This window comes from Chenopodium quinoa, unplaced genomic scaffold (genome assembly GCF_001683475.1).
Source record: "Chenopodium quinoa cultivar QQ74 unplaced genomic scaffold, ASM168347v1, whole genome shotgun sequence".
Taxonomy (NCBI): Eukaryota; Viridiplantae; Streptophyta; class Magnoliopsida; order Caryophyllales; family Amaranthaceae; genus Chenopodium; species Chenopodium quinoa.
The window spans coordinates 3429659-3444430 of record NW_018743510.1 but is presented as its reverse complement, the minus strand read 5'-3'; the positions used below and the strand labels follow the sequence as shown (position 1 = coordinate 3444430).

Genomic DNA, 14772 nt, shown 5'->3' with positions numbered 1-14772 from the left:
GAAGTTTGAGCATATGAAAGTTAGTGAGATTTGCTTTTTGTATTTGCAAGAAAGTTGTCATGTCAATTATGAAACGTCTAAAAAATATCAATAGAATACGTATGCGTGAGAATGTTTTCTTATGGTCAAGAACCATGATTAGCGTATATAATTACATGTGTTATATCATAATTCATATGAGATTGAAGAACGACATTAATAATATCAACTTTTGTCATCAAATTATTATTAATGAATGTTTGATCAAATAATGATCATCGATTTCTATTATTCACGACCTCCAGAAGAAGGCCTAACCGCATAAGTTTAACTTTTAAAGTAACTTTATTTAAACAGAGGTTGGGAATGATATAGAGATATATACATGTATGGTGAAATGAAGACACTTCACATGTTCACTTGAAGACTTGAAGATGCAATTTCAGTTTAGGAGGATTGAAGACCAACGTATGATATTTTACTACATATTACACTAGTAGAAAAAATGAAATAGGCACCCCCCCCTTTAGCACCGGTTCTTGAAAACCGGTGCCAAAAGAAATGGGCGGGATTGAAAAATTAAGAGTTGGCACCGGTTCCAACCAAACCGGTGCCAAATCATATAATTAGCACCGGTTCAAACCGGTGCCAATTTAAAAAAATAATAATAAAATAAAAAAAAAGAGTAGAATAGAGTTGGCACCGGTTCGCCTTAAACCGGTTCCAACTATGGTATTTAGCACCGGTTTAAACCGGTGCCATTTTTGAAATAAAAAACCGGGCGAAATAAAAAAAAATAAAAATCGGGGTATTCATTTCTCTGCTTCTTCTTCTTTCTTTCTTTCCCCCCTGCATTTCATTTTCGTTATCCCTAACTCTCGTTTTCGCCCTTCTCTTAGCTTCGACCACCTTTCTCCATATTTCTCCTCCATTACGCGTGCTCGTAGTTCTCCATTGAAGCGCATTCTGAGCTCTGTCCATATCACTCCTCCACTACGCGTACTGTTAATTCTCCATTGAAGCGGATTCGAGCTTTCTCACCTTCATTGAAGCAGCTTCGAGGTAAAAATTTGTTTTTGTCCTTTTGTTTTCGCAATCTAGGGTTTGTCGTTTATTTGATTTTCGAATTTAGGGTTAGTTCTTGTATAATAGGGTTAGTTTACTACTGCAACTCTCTTAATTTCGATTTGGGTTCTCTGGGTTTGGGTTTCACTTTGGGGTTTTTCTGGATTTAACTTTCTTTTAGGTAGTCAATGGGGAGGCAGTTTCGTGGGGGGGGGGGGGGGTTTAGGGGTTTCTTGGGTGGTCAGGGTGGCTGCGGTGGTCGATTTTGACAGTTCAGATTACATTGATTATGGCACATCTGGTAAAATAGCAGGCTTCATTGCTGAAACAATTCAGGTTTACCTTTCTCTTTGTTTCGTGCTTCAAAAGTTACTTGCTTTTAGTTAATGTAACTCAATGGTACTTGTTATTTATGTTTAGGGTGTTGGAGGAGCAGTTGAATTAGCTCCTGGATATTTGAAGCTGGTGTATGATATGGTACGTAAGGCTGGAGGAGTCTGCATTGCTGATGAAGTTCAAACTGGATTTGGTAGAACAGGGAGCAAGTATTGGGGCTTTGAAACACAAGGCGTTATTCCTGATATAGTGACAATGGCAAAGGTCTTTTAGTATACTCTAGCTGTAGTACTTATTTTGATTTAACATAATGTCTTTTATCTGACCAGAACTTAACATAATGTTGCAGGGAATTGGCAATGGCCTACCCCTTGGAGCAGTGGTGACCACACCTGAGATTGCTAGCGTATTGGCTCAGAAAATTCAATTTAATACTTATGGAGGAAACCCAGTGTGCTCTGCAGGTGGTCTTGCAGTCCTGAGGGTAATTGACAAGGAAAAACGTCAACAACACTGTTCTGATGTAGGGACCCACTTGATTGATCGATTGAAACTTCTGCAGCAGAAGCATGATAGTATGTGTTCCTATTATTAATTATATGAAGATATTTGGTGAATTTTTGTTTATATGACTGGCTAGTTCTGTTTATTTATATATTGAATGTGCTGAAGTTTGTGACAACATCATTAGTCGTCTAAACTTCTGCAGTAGTGGCATAACAACCCGTAACCCCCTGGTAATTTATCAAGTGTTTGTTGATGGAGGATTGTGTGTTGCTTGTTGATAAATGGTTGCCAGCAACTGTGATCTGTTGCTGGCCAGGGGATGTATGATTGTGATATGTTGTTGTTGCTATTGATGTTGGTGTGTGGCCTGAGTTCCTTGATTATGTCCCTTGATTAATGTTGCTTGGAATATACTCCTTGACTATGTCCCTTTTTAACTGACCCCTATATAGCAAACCAATGCGTTGAGTCCCTTAGCTTGGCCGTAAATAGTTACACTAGGATAATCCATATGATGAAGGGACTCACTTTCATCGTACAGCTTCTCATTGTGATTTGCTCCTGTTTGTCCGTTGAGGTAACACAGTTTGAAAAGTTTTTGGATGAAAATAAAACCCCTGCTGGATTTTACCAAAATCACATAATTAATCTACTAGTCTGTTTAGCTTATGGGAAGATTTTTTTGTGGCATATCTCTTAGTTTTCTGCTGCTTTTGTGTTTTTGGTTGGAATTTGGAAAGGCTAGGTTTTGGGAATATGTATGTTCACATAGCAACATTTCTACTTTTCTGCATGGCCCCTTTTTGGATCTTTAACTTGGCTGCTGCCAACATTGATAATGAAACAGTAAGAGGCATTTTGGGCATTACTGGTATTGCACTTTGTGTTTTTGGGTTGCTCTATGGAGGATTTTGGCGTATTCAAATCAGAAAACGATTCAACCTGCCACCAAATAACATGTGTTTTGGAAAATCAAATGTTGCTGATTGTGTTCAGTGGCTCTTTTGCTGCTGGTGTTCTCTGGCACCAGAAGTCCGAACTGTAGATTTTTACGAGACTGTTGAAGATAGAATTTGCAATAAGAATAGATTTGACAGCCATTCTACTCTTACCCCATTACCTCGTGAAGGTAGTACTAATAGGTCTGGTACTCAATCCACGTCTGATTTGAACACCTCATTTTGGTTAAATTATGGCTTATCCAAGATTGAACCTTCAGTATTGATGAATGAAACTATGATGCCACCTAACCCAGCTACAATGAGAATGGAAGTCGAGGATCTTAGGGAAGTATGAAGTTAGATTGAACTGGATTTGATTCATATACTTGATGACTGTAGTAATGAGAAACCAACTTTGCAGCTCATATATACTTTTGCTGTCTTTGAAATGCATGGTTTTTGCTGCTTGCAAAGGGAGAATTCCATCTCTGAAGTAAGTATCTGGCTAGGTTCATACAGCTGAATTTAGTTGATCTTTTAAATTTTTATTGTAATTTCTTGAACTTTAGTTTCCTAGCTAGTAACATAAATTTTTCTTATTCGTGCAGCTTCTTTTGTGAGATTAGGTAATTATTACTCCTTTAGTAAGCATTTTCTGTGTGACCATTTTTTGCTGGTAGTTTGATCGATGCATACAGGGGAACATTGTATGATTACAGAAAAGGAAATACTTCCTCTGCATGCCTATCTGTAATTTTTCCAGGTACAAATATTTAGTCTTATGACTTGTAGTAACTAACAGTGACACTAAAGGTTTCTCATTACTGTCAAGCATTATGCTCTTTCTTACTCCAACAATTTTCTTTGTTTGATTAGCTCTAAATTTGAGAATGTTCATGAAAATGAGCAATTATCAGTCTTGGATTTGCATTTTCATCTATTATTATGGCAATAAAACAGGGCACTTTTAGCTCTAAAATTGAGAATGTTCATGAAAATGAGCAATTATCAGTCTTGGATTTGCCTGAACTAGCATTGGATTGTATTCTTGAGAAGCTTTTGCCTGCCGGGTTGTGTAGTATGGCTGCTGTTTGTAGCTCATTGAGGGAGAGATGCATCAGTGATCACCTTTGGGATAGACACATGAAGCATAAATGGGGGAGGGTTTTAGGTTCTGCAGCTTCCCGCGAATGGCAATGGTTTATTGCCTCTAGACGAAATTCGAGTGTTTCTGCTGGGAAAAAATCACAAGGCTTTATGAAATATATTTGGTATGCATGGCCTTTGACATGGTTTGCATCAAAATTTGATAAGTCTAATAATAAGGATTCTGCTTCTCCTCTGGTTGATACTGTTATGTCCTGGTTTTTGGCTCTTGAAAGTGGCAAATTCTGGTTCCCTGCCCAAGTTTACAACCGTGAGGTATATTGATCACAATCATTCATCCTGAATATGTGCTTGACGTTTCTTTTATGATCAATATGTCATTTTTCCTCTTTAGAAACTGAAGAAAGTTCTGTTTTACTATTGTTTTGCCAGAATGGTCATGTTGTTTTATGTTGTCCTGCTATGATGCTGAGCTTAGCTATGATCCCCAAATAGACACATTCCAGGCAAGGTAAGGAATTCAATCCAAGCTTCGAATTCTAGATATTCTTCCATATAAAAACTACATTTCATTAATGGAAGGCAAAAAAAACTTCTAGGTATATATGTACATGGAAGATTTGGAGAACTTTTTAATTAATCAAGTTGTACATGGAAAAATCGAAGGACAACATACATTTGATCAATGGAATTATGCATTTACAAGGAAAATTTGAAGAACATCATATATTATATTAATGGAGTCATACACGTACATGAAAATTTAAAGAACACCATACACATATTTTATGGTCGAATTATGTGTGTTTAAACGAACTTATGGTTGCAGATATCCGCCCCATGGGAGAAGGGCAGTGGCGATAGGGAGTGGTATTTAATGGGAAAGGCTAAGGGCAGCACCAGTGGATACTCCACCACATGATCTTCATGCATCTGATTGCTTAAATGATCTACACCCTGGAGATCACATAGAGATCCAGTGGAGACGGAATAAAGAATTCCCTTACGGTACGTTCCACAATCTAATTAATTGGGTGTCATTATGGTAGTCGTGTGATTATTTGTTTAATTTGTGCAGCTGGATACTAGATAGAGGTTGGTTTGACTTATTTTTTTTACATCTTTCTCTTGATTGGCTGTAATTAGGTTTTCAAGTCTAACAATAAAAGTTTTGCAACTTGTTTATTGTAGCTGGCCTGCTGAGACTTTCCTTGACGTGAGAAGGTAGTACTTGTAGTAGTAGCAATATGGAATTCATGAAAAATTACACAACAATACCCCTCCAGACAAACATGAAGATTTAGTAAAGCTTCGATTTATATTAGTTTTTCTGTGAAATTCTGAGTGAATGGGATTGTTAAGTTTAATATACGGAAACATAAGATTTAACTTAATAAACTTAGAGAGTAACCTATAATTTTGGGATGATCTAAATAAGAAAGGTGGCTTATTATTCAGAAACAGGTTGAGTATAAATAATTTTCTAAGTGGAGTAACTGTGTAATGACCTTCCAAATTATCCAAACGGTGTAAGAGTTATTTTGTATCTTTGGATGGCCAAGAGGGGTGTTATGATTAGTGTTGCACTAATGTGTATTTTTATGTGGCTGAAATACTGGAACTATGAATTCTATTGGTGGTCGATTCTGTCAACAGGGGCAGATGCTAAAGCCGCTTTTAATTAACTACATTGAACAATGTTTATGTATAATTCCATATTCGCATGAGGCCATGAGATCCTCTGGTCCTTTCTTAATGGATACTGAAAACAGAACATATTTTAGGCCTAATTGCTTATTTTAAAATCGTACTTAGGACTAAATTGCTGATGCACTTTTTTGTAATGAATACTTTCTCTGTCCCATATAATTAAGCTTAGTTTTGGATCTTTTGCAGTGTTCTGGCTGATACTTGAATCATTCTTCTTATTGTATTTTATGCATATTTAACAAATCATTGGTTGAAGATGCCGGTTTTTTCTTGGACATGCAAGTCCTCGCCTCTGTTCGATTGAGTCCTACAATGTTTTGCTTTAATCGAACAGCTCTGGTGGAAGGAAATCAGAGAAGTAGGCCACGGTGATAAGAAGGACCAAGATTGGTGGCCGAGCATGACCACTCTAAAGGACCTAATTTTTTCTTTGGACACCTCAAAATTTTTTTTGGATGAAAATTGTAATATTTTAGCCTTTTTTAATGAAAAAATGTAACTTTATATATATGTTAATGTTTTTATATCAATTTAAGTGAAAAAAATGCAAATTTTTTTTTTTTATTTTTTTTGGGTATTTTTGGCACCGGTTTGGACCAGAACCGGTGCCAAAAGTTTTTTTAAAATTTTTTTTAGACTCTAGGCACCGGTTCAAAGGAAGAACCGGTGCCTAAAGTAGAATTTTTCGCACCGGTTCTCACTCAGAACCGGTGCCAATAGTATTGAAAATTTAAAAAAAATAAATTGGCGCCATGGTAGTTGGCACTGGTTAACCGGTGCCAAAGCATGTAGTTGGCACTGGTTAACCGGTGCCAAATCATGTAGTTAGCACCGGTTAACCGGTGATAAATGCTTTAGTTGGCACCGGTTTTGAATTGGTGCCAAATTTTCATGGATTTGGCATCCCTCAAATACCTAACGGTTCAAAACCGGTGCCAAAGGGGGGGTTTGAACCGATGTCTTTTTACCTTTTTCGTCTAGTGTAATTAGAATATATCCAACCATATTAGATTCATTGTTGCGACACTAGAAGATCTCAAGTTATGTATTCATCAGGGGGTGAAAATATGCGCTGCACTCTTGTTTCCTTGACCATGGTTTTGTCCCACATTGGGTTTTCCTGGTAAGGTTTTTAATGAGGTGGCATCTCGAGCGTATTACGAAGAATGTTGTACTCTTTTTCCTTCATTAGGTTTTTATCCCACAAGGTTTTTCCTAATAAGGTTTTAACGAGGCACACTCTTCGATAATGGACATCCCAGGGGAGTGTTATGAAATATTGTATGGATATCCATTATCTTCTTTTTATTATTCCGGAATATTCAAAATCTAGGGTTTATTATTATTATCTAATCAAACCCTTGTTATATTGTATGTATAAATATCCCTCACTCTATGGAATAAGTGATACTGATTTATTCTCTCCCCAATTCTCTCCTATCTCTCTTTATTTCTCTTCCATATTTAACAATATATAGTATTATCTTGATTTTAAAAATCAAGTGAATAATTGTCGTATGATTTCATCCAAAATCATTTTGATAGCTTCATACTCATACTAATAGCTTCAACCTTCTTTCATGGCGACATACTTCATTTTCAACCTTCATCCTTTATTCTTCATCCAAATCTCATCTTAATTGCCAAAGTTTATTAAAATCAATTCCATTATCAACATTCACGCTCCTTCAACCTTAATCTTTCAACTTCACTTCAAATCATCATTAACCTACATCCTTATGCCTATGGTTTGTTAATCACGTCAAACTAAAACATTAGTAATTCACATTATAATTTAAGGAATTAATTTTTAAAGTAATATATCTTGTGTTTATTGATTACAAGAAATTATTAGTAATTCGTATTGTATCCAATTCACCATTGATAAGCTTTGATATTCTCAAAGACCATTTTAAGTCGATTATTTAGCAATAATATATACATGTATTTGGACTTTTTACTCTAAATCAAAATCTGAAAATTTCTTCTAATAATCAATCACAAATTCACCAAAGATTCAATATAAACATCTCAGAATCATAAATATAAAAATTAAAATAAAATAAAAAAAGCCAACGGAGGAAAAGGCCGGACGCCGGCATAGGGGAGGGAGATGGGATCCGGCGTCGGCCCTGGTGGTAGTGGCATAGGGGGTGGGCTGGTGGGGAGGGGTGGTTTTTGTTTGTTTGTTTGTTTATTTATTTTTTTTTTTTTTTTTTATAAATGGCTTAAAAAAATTTAAATTATTTTTATCTTTTTATTTAAATTATTAAAATTACAAAAATATCTAACTATAGTTAAAAATTCATTAAAAAATCATCATTAATACTATGTGTTACTTAATATCAATAATACAAGTTTACCAAATATAATTGTTTTCTTTTTTTAATTTTTAATTTTTTTATTTTTTATCAAAGAGAAAAATAAAACATTCCATGTTACCTAACAGAATTTCCCAATAAAACTTTGATTGTTTTTGGTACTATATTTTTTATTAAAAACAAAATTCTAAGCAGACAACGACGACCACAACCAATTGGGCTTGTTGTAACCTACGATTTAGCCGTCTATTTCTTCATCCGTGGTTAGAAAATTGTCAATGACCATATAGACCGTTAGTAGTTTAAAAATGCCAGATTTTTGTAGTGTTTGCCACATTGGGGAAGGGTTAATTTTTTAATTTTTATTTGAAATAAATTGAGGTGCAGCAAAAGTGATAGGGATAATACAGTGGTTGCGAGAGCCTGGGAGTAAAGGTGTGGTTCTTATAACCAAAAATAGTATAACACCCCATATTTTTTAGTTCTAATTAATTAATTATTAATTAATTTCTAGAAAGGGAATTTTGGTAATTTATTTAATTATTTGAATTTTGGAGCCAAAATGATATTTGAATTTTGCTGCCAAAACCATTTTCAAACTCAATTATTATTTTGGATAAGATTAAATATCCATTTTTTTAATAAAAACCAAAAAATATATATATTTTCAGATATTTTAGTTATTAAAAACACAATTCCTATATTTGTTACATGGTCTGAATTTTTCCTAGCTAAGGCCCTATTCATTTAACTTTAAAAAAGTAGTAAAAATAACTTTAGTTCTATAAAAATAATTTTAGTTCAGTAAAAATAATTTCAATTCAGTAAAAATAATTTTAGTTCAGTAAAAATAATTTCAGTTTAGTAAAAAAAAGTTCAGTTCAGTAAAATTCAGTAACTATAAAGAAGAAATATAATAGAAAATCAATAAAAATAATTTCAGTTCAGTAAAAATAATTTCAGTTTCGTAAAATTAATTACAGTTCAGCAAAAATAATTTATGTTCAGTAAAATTAATTTCAGTTCTGTAAAATTAATCTAAGTTCAGCAAAAATAATTTCAATTCAGTAAAAATAATTTCAATTCAACAAAAATAAGGTGAAGTGAACAAGGCCTAATTAGCCTAAGATTTCAAATTATCTAGCATTGAAAATCTGATTTTTATTAAATTAATTAGGTTAGAATAATTAAGATTTTCCTATATTAATATTTTATTAAAAATCAAAAATTTAATTAAGTAACTTTCGGATTTTCTTAAAACTAAATAATACCTAATTAATTAGCTAAGAGGTCCGGAAATATTAGAGCATAATTGTCTGAATAATTTCGGCCAATTTAAATATAATTAATTAGATTATTGGTTAGATTTTGTAGACAAGTATTTTACTTAAATCTTCATATTTTCCAAAATTTCCCTACTCAAATCTATCAAATATATGATCATAGATATTTTGATTTTATTTGCCTCTAAATTATTCCATAAGCAACTATATATTTTTGCCTTCCATATTTCCTTATTTACTTGGTCATCGAGTTCACATTGTCCTTAAAATCAAGCTTAACTCTCCAAGTAATTCCATATATAACTTAAAATTACCGTATTTCTTCTACATTCATAAATTTATAAATACTTCCTCATTCCAATGCGAAAATTCACACAAAAACCTCACAAAATTGTCTTTTTTCCCCCTAATGTCCCACAGTTTTCTCTCTGCCTTTCTCTATCGGTTCTTGCTCCTACCACCACTAACACCACCCTTGCACCACCGTCTGACTCCAGCCTCGACCAGCAGCCATGCCAGCCGAGCTACTGCCACTGTCGCACCACTTTTCCTTCTTTCTTCTTCTCGAATTTTCTTCTCTTCTTCTTCTTCTTTATTAAACTGTTTTAAGTATTAATATTAATATTATGATTTAATAAATAATTATACATAATGTTTTAATTAATCTAATATATATAAAGAAATTTTTCAAGAGCATTCGGCGCGCCACATAAGCAAAGGTATATTTTCGACCAATTAAAAATTAGATTTCTATTTTATTTAATTTTGGAATTAAAAAATTCGTTTGCCACCTAAACAAAAGTGACGAATGAGATTTAAGAATTTTGCCACGTAAGTAAAAACAACGAATATTTATTTATTAGGATTTAATTTATTTAATAAACTAAAAATTATCTCTTAAAATAATCATCTTTAGATATAGGATTTATATACTTACTATTATAAGATAAATTTTGATAGTGGTTATGATAAGAAATAAAAATTATTCCTTAATTATAATTAAATTAAAATTTGTGATATTTACCATTATAAATTGATGCATCATATGACACCAACAAAATTTCGTATCAATACAAAACCAAACCAAGCAAATTTTGCGTCATTAATTTTGTGTCATTTTAATTAGGCCATCAATGGCTGGGAAATACTTAGCCTAATTTTAAATTTTTAAAACCCATGTTAAAATGTATATTTGTGATTATTGCTTAAATTGTGTTTATTTGGGATACTTAATGATTATATGTTTATGTTTTATTTACTGAATTTTGTTTTTACATGCAAATCTAGATCTAATTTAATCAGAGAATTATACTCGAGCAAAATCTTTGGAATGTCAAAGTACGAGTTTCTCGCCTAATGATCCTATTGGATGAGGAGGTATTATATCTTTATAAATCGTTTACATTTATTAAATCTTTTAATGAATCTTTTAGTTTTTATCAATTAATTTTATGATTAAAACAATTTTTTTTGTGATTTAGGTAGCTTAATTAAGTCATAAAATTAACTTAATTTTTTATTTTTAATTACAGGGTGATTACGTTCATGCCTCAATTAAATTTAACTTTGTTCTACAATTTTGTTCAAAATTGATTGAAGGAAAAGTTTACTCCATTAGATACTTTTCAGTCGTTACAAATAAGAAGCAGTATCGCACGCATTGTCAGCAACAACAAAATAAGGATTCAATTTTCCAAAATACTATTGTTTGGGCGATTGGGGACGATGAAAAAAATCCAATGCATAGATTTAATTTTGTATAATTACAATTTTTAGATTAATTTCACAACAATTATTCACTTTCTGGTAAATATTTTAATTTATTTATATGACTATAAAGATTAATTTTATATAAATTTTATTTTTGCTAACATGTTCAATTTATCCACTTTTATTAGGTGGAAAAGATATGGGTGTGAACAAAGTTGGTGATCCTATCGATTATTTTTTAATACAAATTTTTTTACATCGAATTATTACATCTAATAACTATTATTTTTAATGTTCTTATCAAAATATTTATTAGGGGAATAAATTACATAAAATTAATAAAAAATTATCCTTTACAAACAATAGCAAAGTAATAAAAAATATTATGAGTATGATCTAACTACAAAAATTATTTTTATGAGATTTTATGTATAAAAAACCGTGGGATATTAGGATTTAAAATAAAAATTATTTTATGAGATGTTTTTTTCATAAAAAAATTTAAAACTTATAACGCAATAAAAAAACTTTACCTTCTGTAAACATTTTATGTCTAAAGAGATCACAAGAGATATACAAAATGATATATAGATTTGAGAGTTTAATTTCAAGTGTAAAAGCAACTAATAATGATTTAGGATTTAAATTATTTTAAAAATAAAAAATTATTATCTTTTCATATTAAAGATTTTATCTTAATATGTAATCAATGAAACATCATATTTACAATATTTTTTTTTGAAAGATATCATATTATTGTCATATAACTAACAACAATGAATAAAATACAAAACAACAATAAATTAAGTAGCATTATAAATTACATTAAAAAAAACGATATTTTGGATTTTAACACCACACAAAAGGCTGAAAATGCTTTTTAACACCCCAAAAAAAAAACTTTTATTTTAACACCACATAAAAATTTAAAAATTGGAAGTTAAAACCAGTTAACATTATCTGTGACAGAAAACTGACGTGGGTCCCACAATTTGGTTTTAACTCCAATTTTCACACGACATTCTCTCTAATTTTTTTCTCTCTCCTCTCTTTCTCCTTCATTCTTTCTGATCCCTTTCTCCTTCATTCTCTCTGATCTCTTTCTCCTTCATTCTCTCTTTCTAACAATGCCGGACGAATTAAACAGCGAAAAACCAGCAATTCAAAGGCCTGGAACTAGCAATTCGAAGGCCAAGAAACACGCAATTCGAGGGTAAAGATCCGGCTATGTTTGTAGATGAAGATTTGGCAATTTTAGGATGGAATTCGACGAGTTTCGCTGCTCAAAGTCCGTCGAATTCGCACCCAGATCCCGGTGACTTTGCAGGCAAAAACTGGCCAAGTTCCGGTAGTAAATACGGTGATTTTGGCAGAAATCCGGGAATTAGGGTTAGGGTCATTGAACGCCGGTGATTTGGGAAGAAATTTGGTGATTTGGGCAGAAATCCGGTGATTTAGATGTTCTGTTTTTTTTTCTTTTCCTTTTTTTTTGAATTTTTTTTTTATCTCTGTTATTGCTGCCTTCGCCGGAAAGTGTCCGGTGGTGGTGGTGGTCTTAATGACTATGAGTACTGGGTATGATTTCTGGGTATGGGTATGATTTCTCTCTTTTTCGCACTCTAATTTTTTTATTTTATTCAACTTTTGGGGCATCAATTTGTTGATTGGTGATGGTCCTAAAATTGTGTAATAATTGAGAATTGAATGAGGGAGGAAGAATTGTGTAATATTTGAGAATTGAATGAAGAAGGAGGAAGAACTCGTGGAATGCAGAGGTGAAAATTGGAGTTAAAACCAAATTATGGGACCCACGTCAGTTTTCCGTCACAGATAACGTTAATTGGTGGTAACTTCTAATTTTTAAATTTTTACGTGGTGTTAAAATAAAAGTTTTTTGGGGGGTGTTAAAAAACATTTTCAGCCTTTTGTGTGATGTTACAAACCAAAATATACTTACAAAAATTATACTTTTGTAATTGGCAATATCATTTTAATTAAATTAGTATTTTTTTTTGTCTGAAATTATTCAATTGTAAAATAAATCAAATAATAATAATAATAATAATAATAAAACTTAGACTATATAGGAAAATATCTTTTCTTGAGATATATGTATGAAAAATCGTGCATCGCACGGGCTTTCATCTAGTAATTAAATAAAAATAGAAAATCAATTTGAGAATTAGTAAAAAGAATTTACGTGACTCATGTACATAGAGTTGGGATATATTTTAGTCTTGTTCTGATTATTTGATGATTTTATATTAATTAAAGTTATATTTATTTGTAGGGTGTTCTTGGTGAGAGTTCTTGAGTTCTTTTGGTTGCAAAAATTCACACAAAAACCTCAAAAAATTGTCTTTTTCCCCCCTAATGTCCCACAGTTTTCTCTCTACCTTTCTCTATCGGTTCTTGATCCGACCACCACTAACACCACCTTGCACCACCGTCTAACTCCAGCCTCGACCAATAGCCATGCCAGTCGAGCTACTACCACTGTCGCACCTCCTCTCCTTCTTTCTTCTTCTCGGATTTTCTTCTCTTCTTCTTTCTTAAATTGTTTTAAGTATTAATATTATGATTTTATAAATAATTATACATAATTTTTTAATTAATAATTAAATAAAAATAGAAAATCAATTTGAGAATTAGTAAAAAGAATTTAAGTGACTCATGTACATAGAGTTGGGATTTATTTATTTGAAATTGATTTGAAAAAGTATGTTTTATAAATGTTTTATTAGAATTTGAGATAGAAAGGGTATGTTTTATTGGGATTTAAATTGATTTGAAAGAGTATGTTTTATTAATGTTTTAGAAATAGGTGAAGTAATCCCTGGACTTCCATATGATCTCTAATCTAGGTGAAGACAAGGATTGAATTAGAATTTCTTAAAGGTTGATTTTATGAGGAATTATTGAACTATTCATTAAAGCTTATAAGCATGTTTATGAGATCCCACTATGCAGATTTGGTTGATAAAACTATAGACTTTGTATGACCTAATATTTCCTCAAGTATAACCTTTCTACAGAAAGATACTAACTTGGGGGGTGTACACACTTAGGAGAGGAATTGGATATAAAGGAATTGATTTTCAACATTCTGAACTATATTTGATTTATTAAATTTGAGTTGAGAATTGTTTTGAAATTATGAGAATTAAATTATTGGAATTATTATTTGATTTCCATGATTGAATCTTTGAAAGCATATTTGTGAATAAATTGAGTTTACATATCATGCACTTAAGTGTACTTAACATATTTTGCTAATCTGTATTTTCTACTTTGTTTTGATTCGCCGAATTTGCCTTATTGGTAAGCAGTAGTGAATTTTAAGGTAGAGTCTGGATGCACATATGGAAGTCCAGGGATTACTTCACCTAGATTAGAGATCTTGTTTTTTATTTAATTTTGAGTATTCATGACAATGGTTTGGTTATTTTGGAAGTAATAATAAAGAAAGAGTTGATTTCTGTTGCATGTTATTATTGGGTTGAGCTGAGTTTTTAAAGTAATTTTACATTATCACGTGGCGGTAATACGCCTAACTCTATCTCTACGATATAATAATTATACTTATTATACTAATATTTCTGTTGACGGAGATTTGGGGTGTTACAAATAGCATGAACAAATTAAACGGGATGGACTAAAAAAACTGGGGCAAATATAGGGAATATAGAATTTGATATGCCCTATGATATGACAATGCATGGTTGATTGATTTTTTTATTTTCTAAGAAAAAAGGAAAACAAATAAAAATTACAATAATGGGTTTGCATGTGCATCATTCGACAATTCCCTAA

General features: G+C 32.0%; 3 protein-coding genes across 3 annotated transcripts; all 3 read left to right on the top strand.

The window, feature by feature from the left end:
• Window positions 1–1142: 1142 nt before the first annotated feature.
• LOC110739741 (alanine--glyoxylate aminotransferase 2 homolog 1, mitochondrial-like) lies at window positions 1143–2549 on the top strand. The gene is made up of 3 exons (XM_021920208.1): window positions 1143–1380; window positions 1465–1644; window positions 1730–2549. The coding sequence occupies exons 2-3, from the start codon at window positions 1519–1521 to the stop codon at window positions 1973–1975; spliced, it is 372 nt and encodes a 123-aa protein (XP_021775900.1). The 5' UTR covers window positions 1143–1380; window positions 1465–1518; the 3' UTR covers window positions 1976–2549.
• Window positions 2402–6160, top strand: LOC110739811. The gene is made up of 4 exons (XM_021920293.1): window positions 2402–2481; window positions 2544–4250; window positions 4368–4446; window positions 4765–6160. The coding sequence occupies exons 1-2, from the start codon at window positions 2402–2404 to the stop codon at window positions 3181–3183; spliced, it is 720 nt and encodes a 239-aa protein (XP_021775985.1). The 3' UTR covers window positions 3184–4250; window positions 4368–4446; window positions 4765–6160.
• LOC110739810 (F-box protein At2g32560-like) lies at window positions 3230–4857 on the top strand. Its single transcript, XM_021920292.1, has 5 exons — window positions 3230–3321; window positions 3437–3454; window positions 3509–3578; window positions 3789–4250; window positions 4765–4857. The coding sequence occupies exons 1-5, from the start codon at window positions 3230–3232 to the stop codon at window positions 4855–4857; spliced, it is 735 nt and encodes a 244-aa protein (XP_021775984.1).
• Window positions 6161–14772: the final 8612 nt, after the last annotated feature.

Excerpts from the sequence above, each read along its gene's own strand:
- LOC110739810 (XM_021920292.1), top strand. The coding sequence starts at position 3,230 with ATGAGAAACCAACTTTGCAGCTCATATATACTTTTGCTGTCTTTGAAA. Across the intron at positions 3,579-3,788 it reads CTTCCTCTGCATGCCTATCT|GGCACTTTTAGCTCTAAAAT; the intron begins GTAATTTTTCCA and ends GCAATAAAACAG. Across the intron at positions 4,251-4,764 it reads CCCAAGTTTACAACCGTGAG|ATATCCGCCCCATGGGAGAA; the intron begins GTATATTGATCA and ends TTATGGTTGCAG.
- LOC110739811 (XM_021920293.1), top strand. The coding sequence starts at position 2,402 with ATGAAGGGACTCACTTTCATCGTACAGCTTCTCATTGTGATTTGCTCC. Across the intron at positions 2,482-2,543 it reads GAGGTAACACAGTTTGAAAA|TCTGTTTAGCTTATGGGAAG; the intron begins GTTTTTGGATGA and ends TTAATCTACTAG.
- LOC110739741 (XM_021920208.1), top strand. The coding sequence starts at position 1,519 with ATGGTACGTAAGGCTGGAGGAGTCTGCATTGCTGATGAAGTTCAAACT. Across the intron at positions 1,645-1,729 it reads ATATAGTGACAATGGCAAAG|GGAATTGGCAATGGCCTACC; the intron begins GTCTTTTAGTAT and ends ATAATGTTGCAG.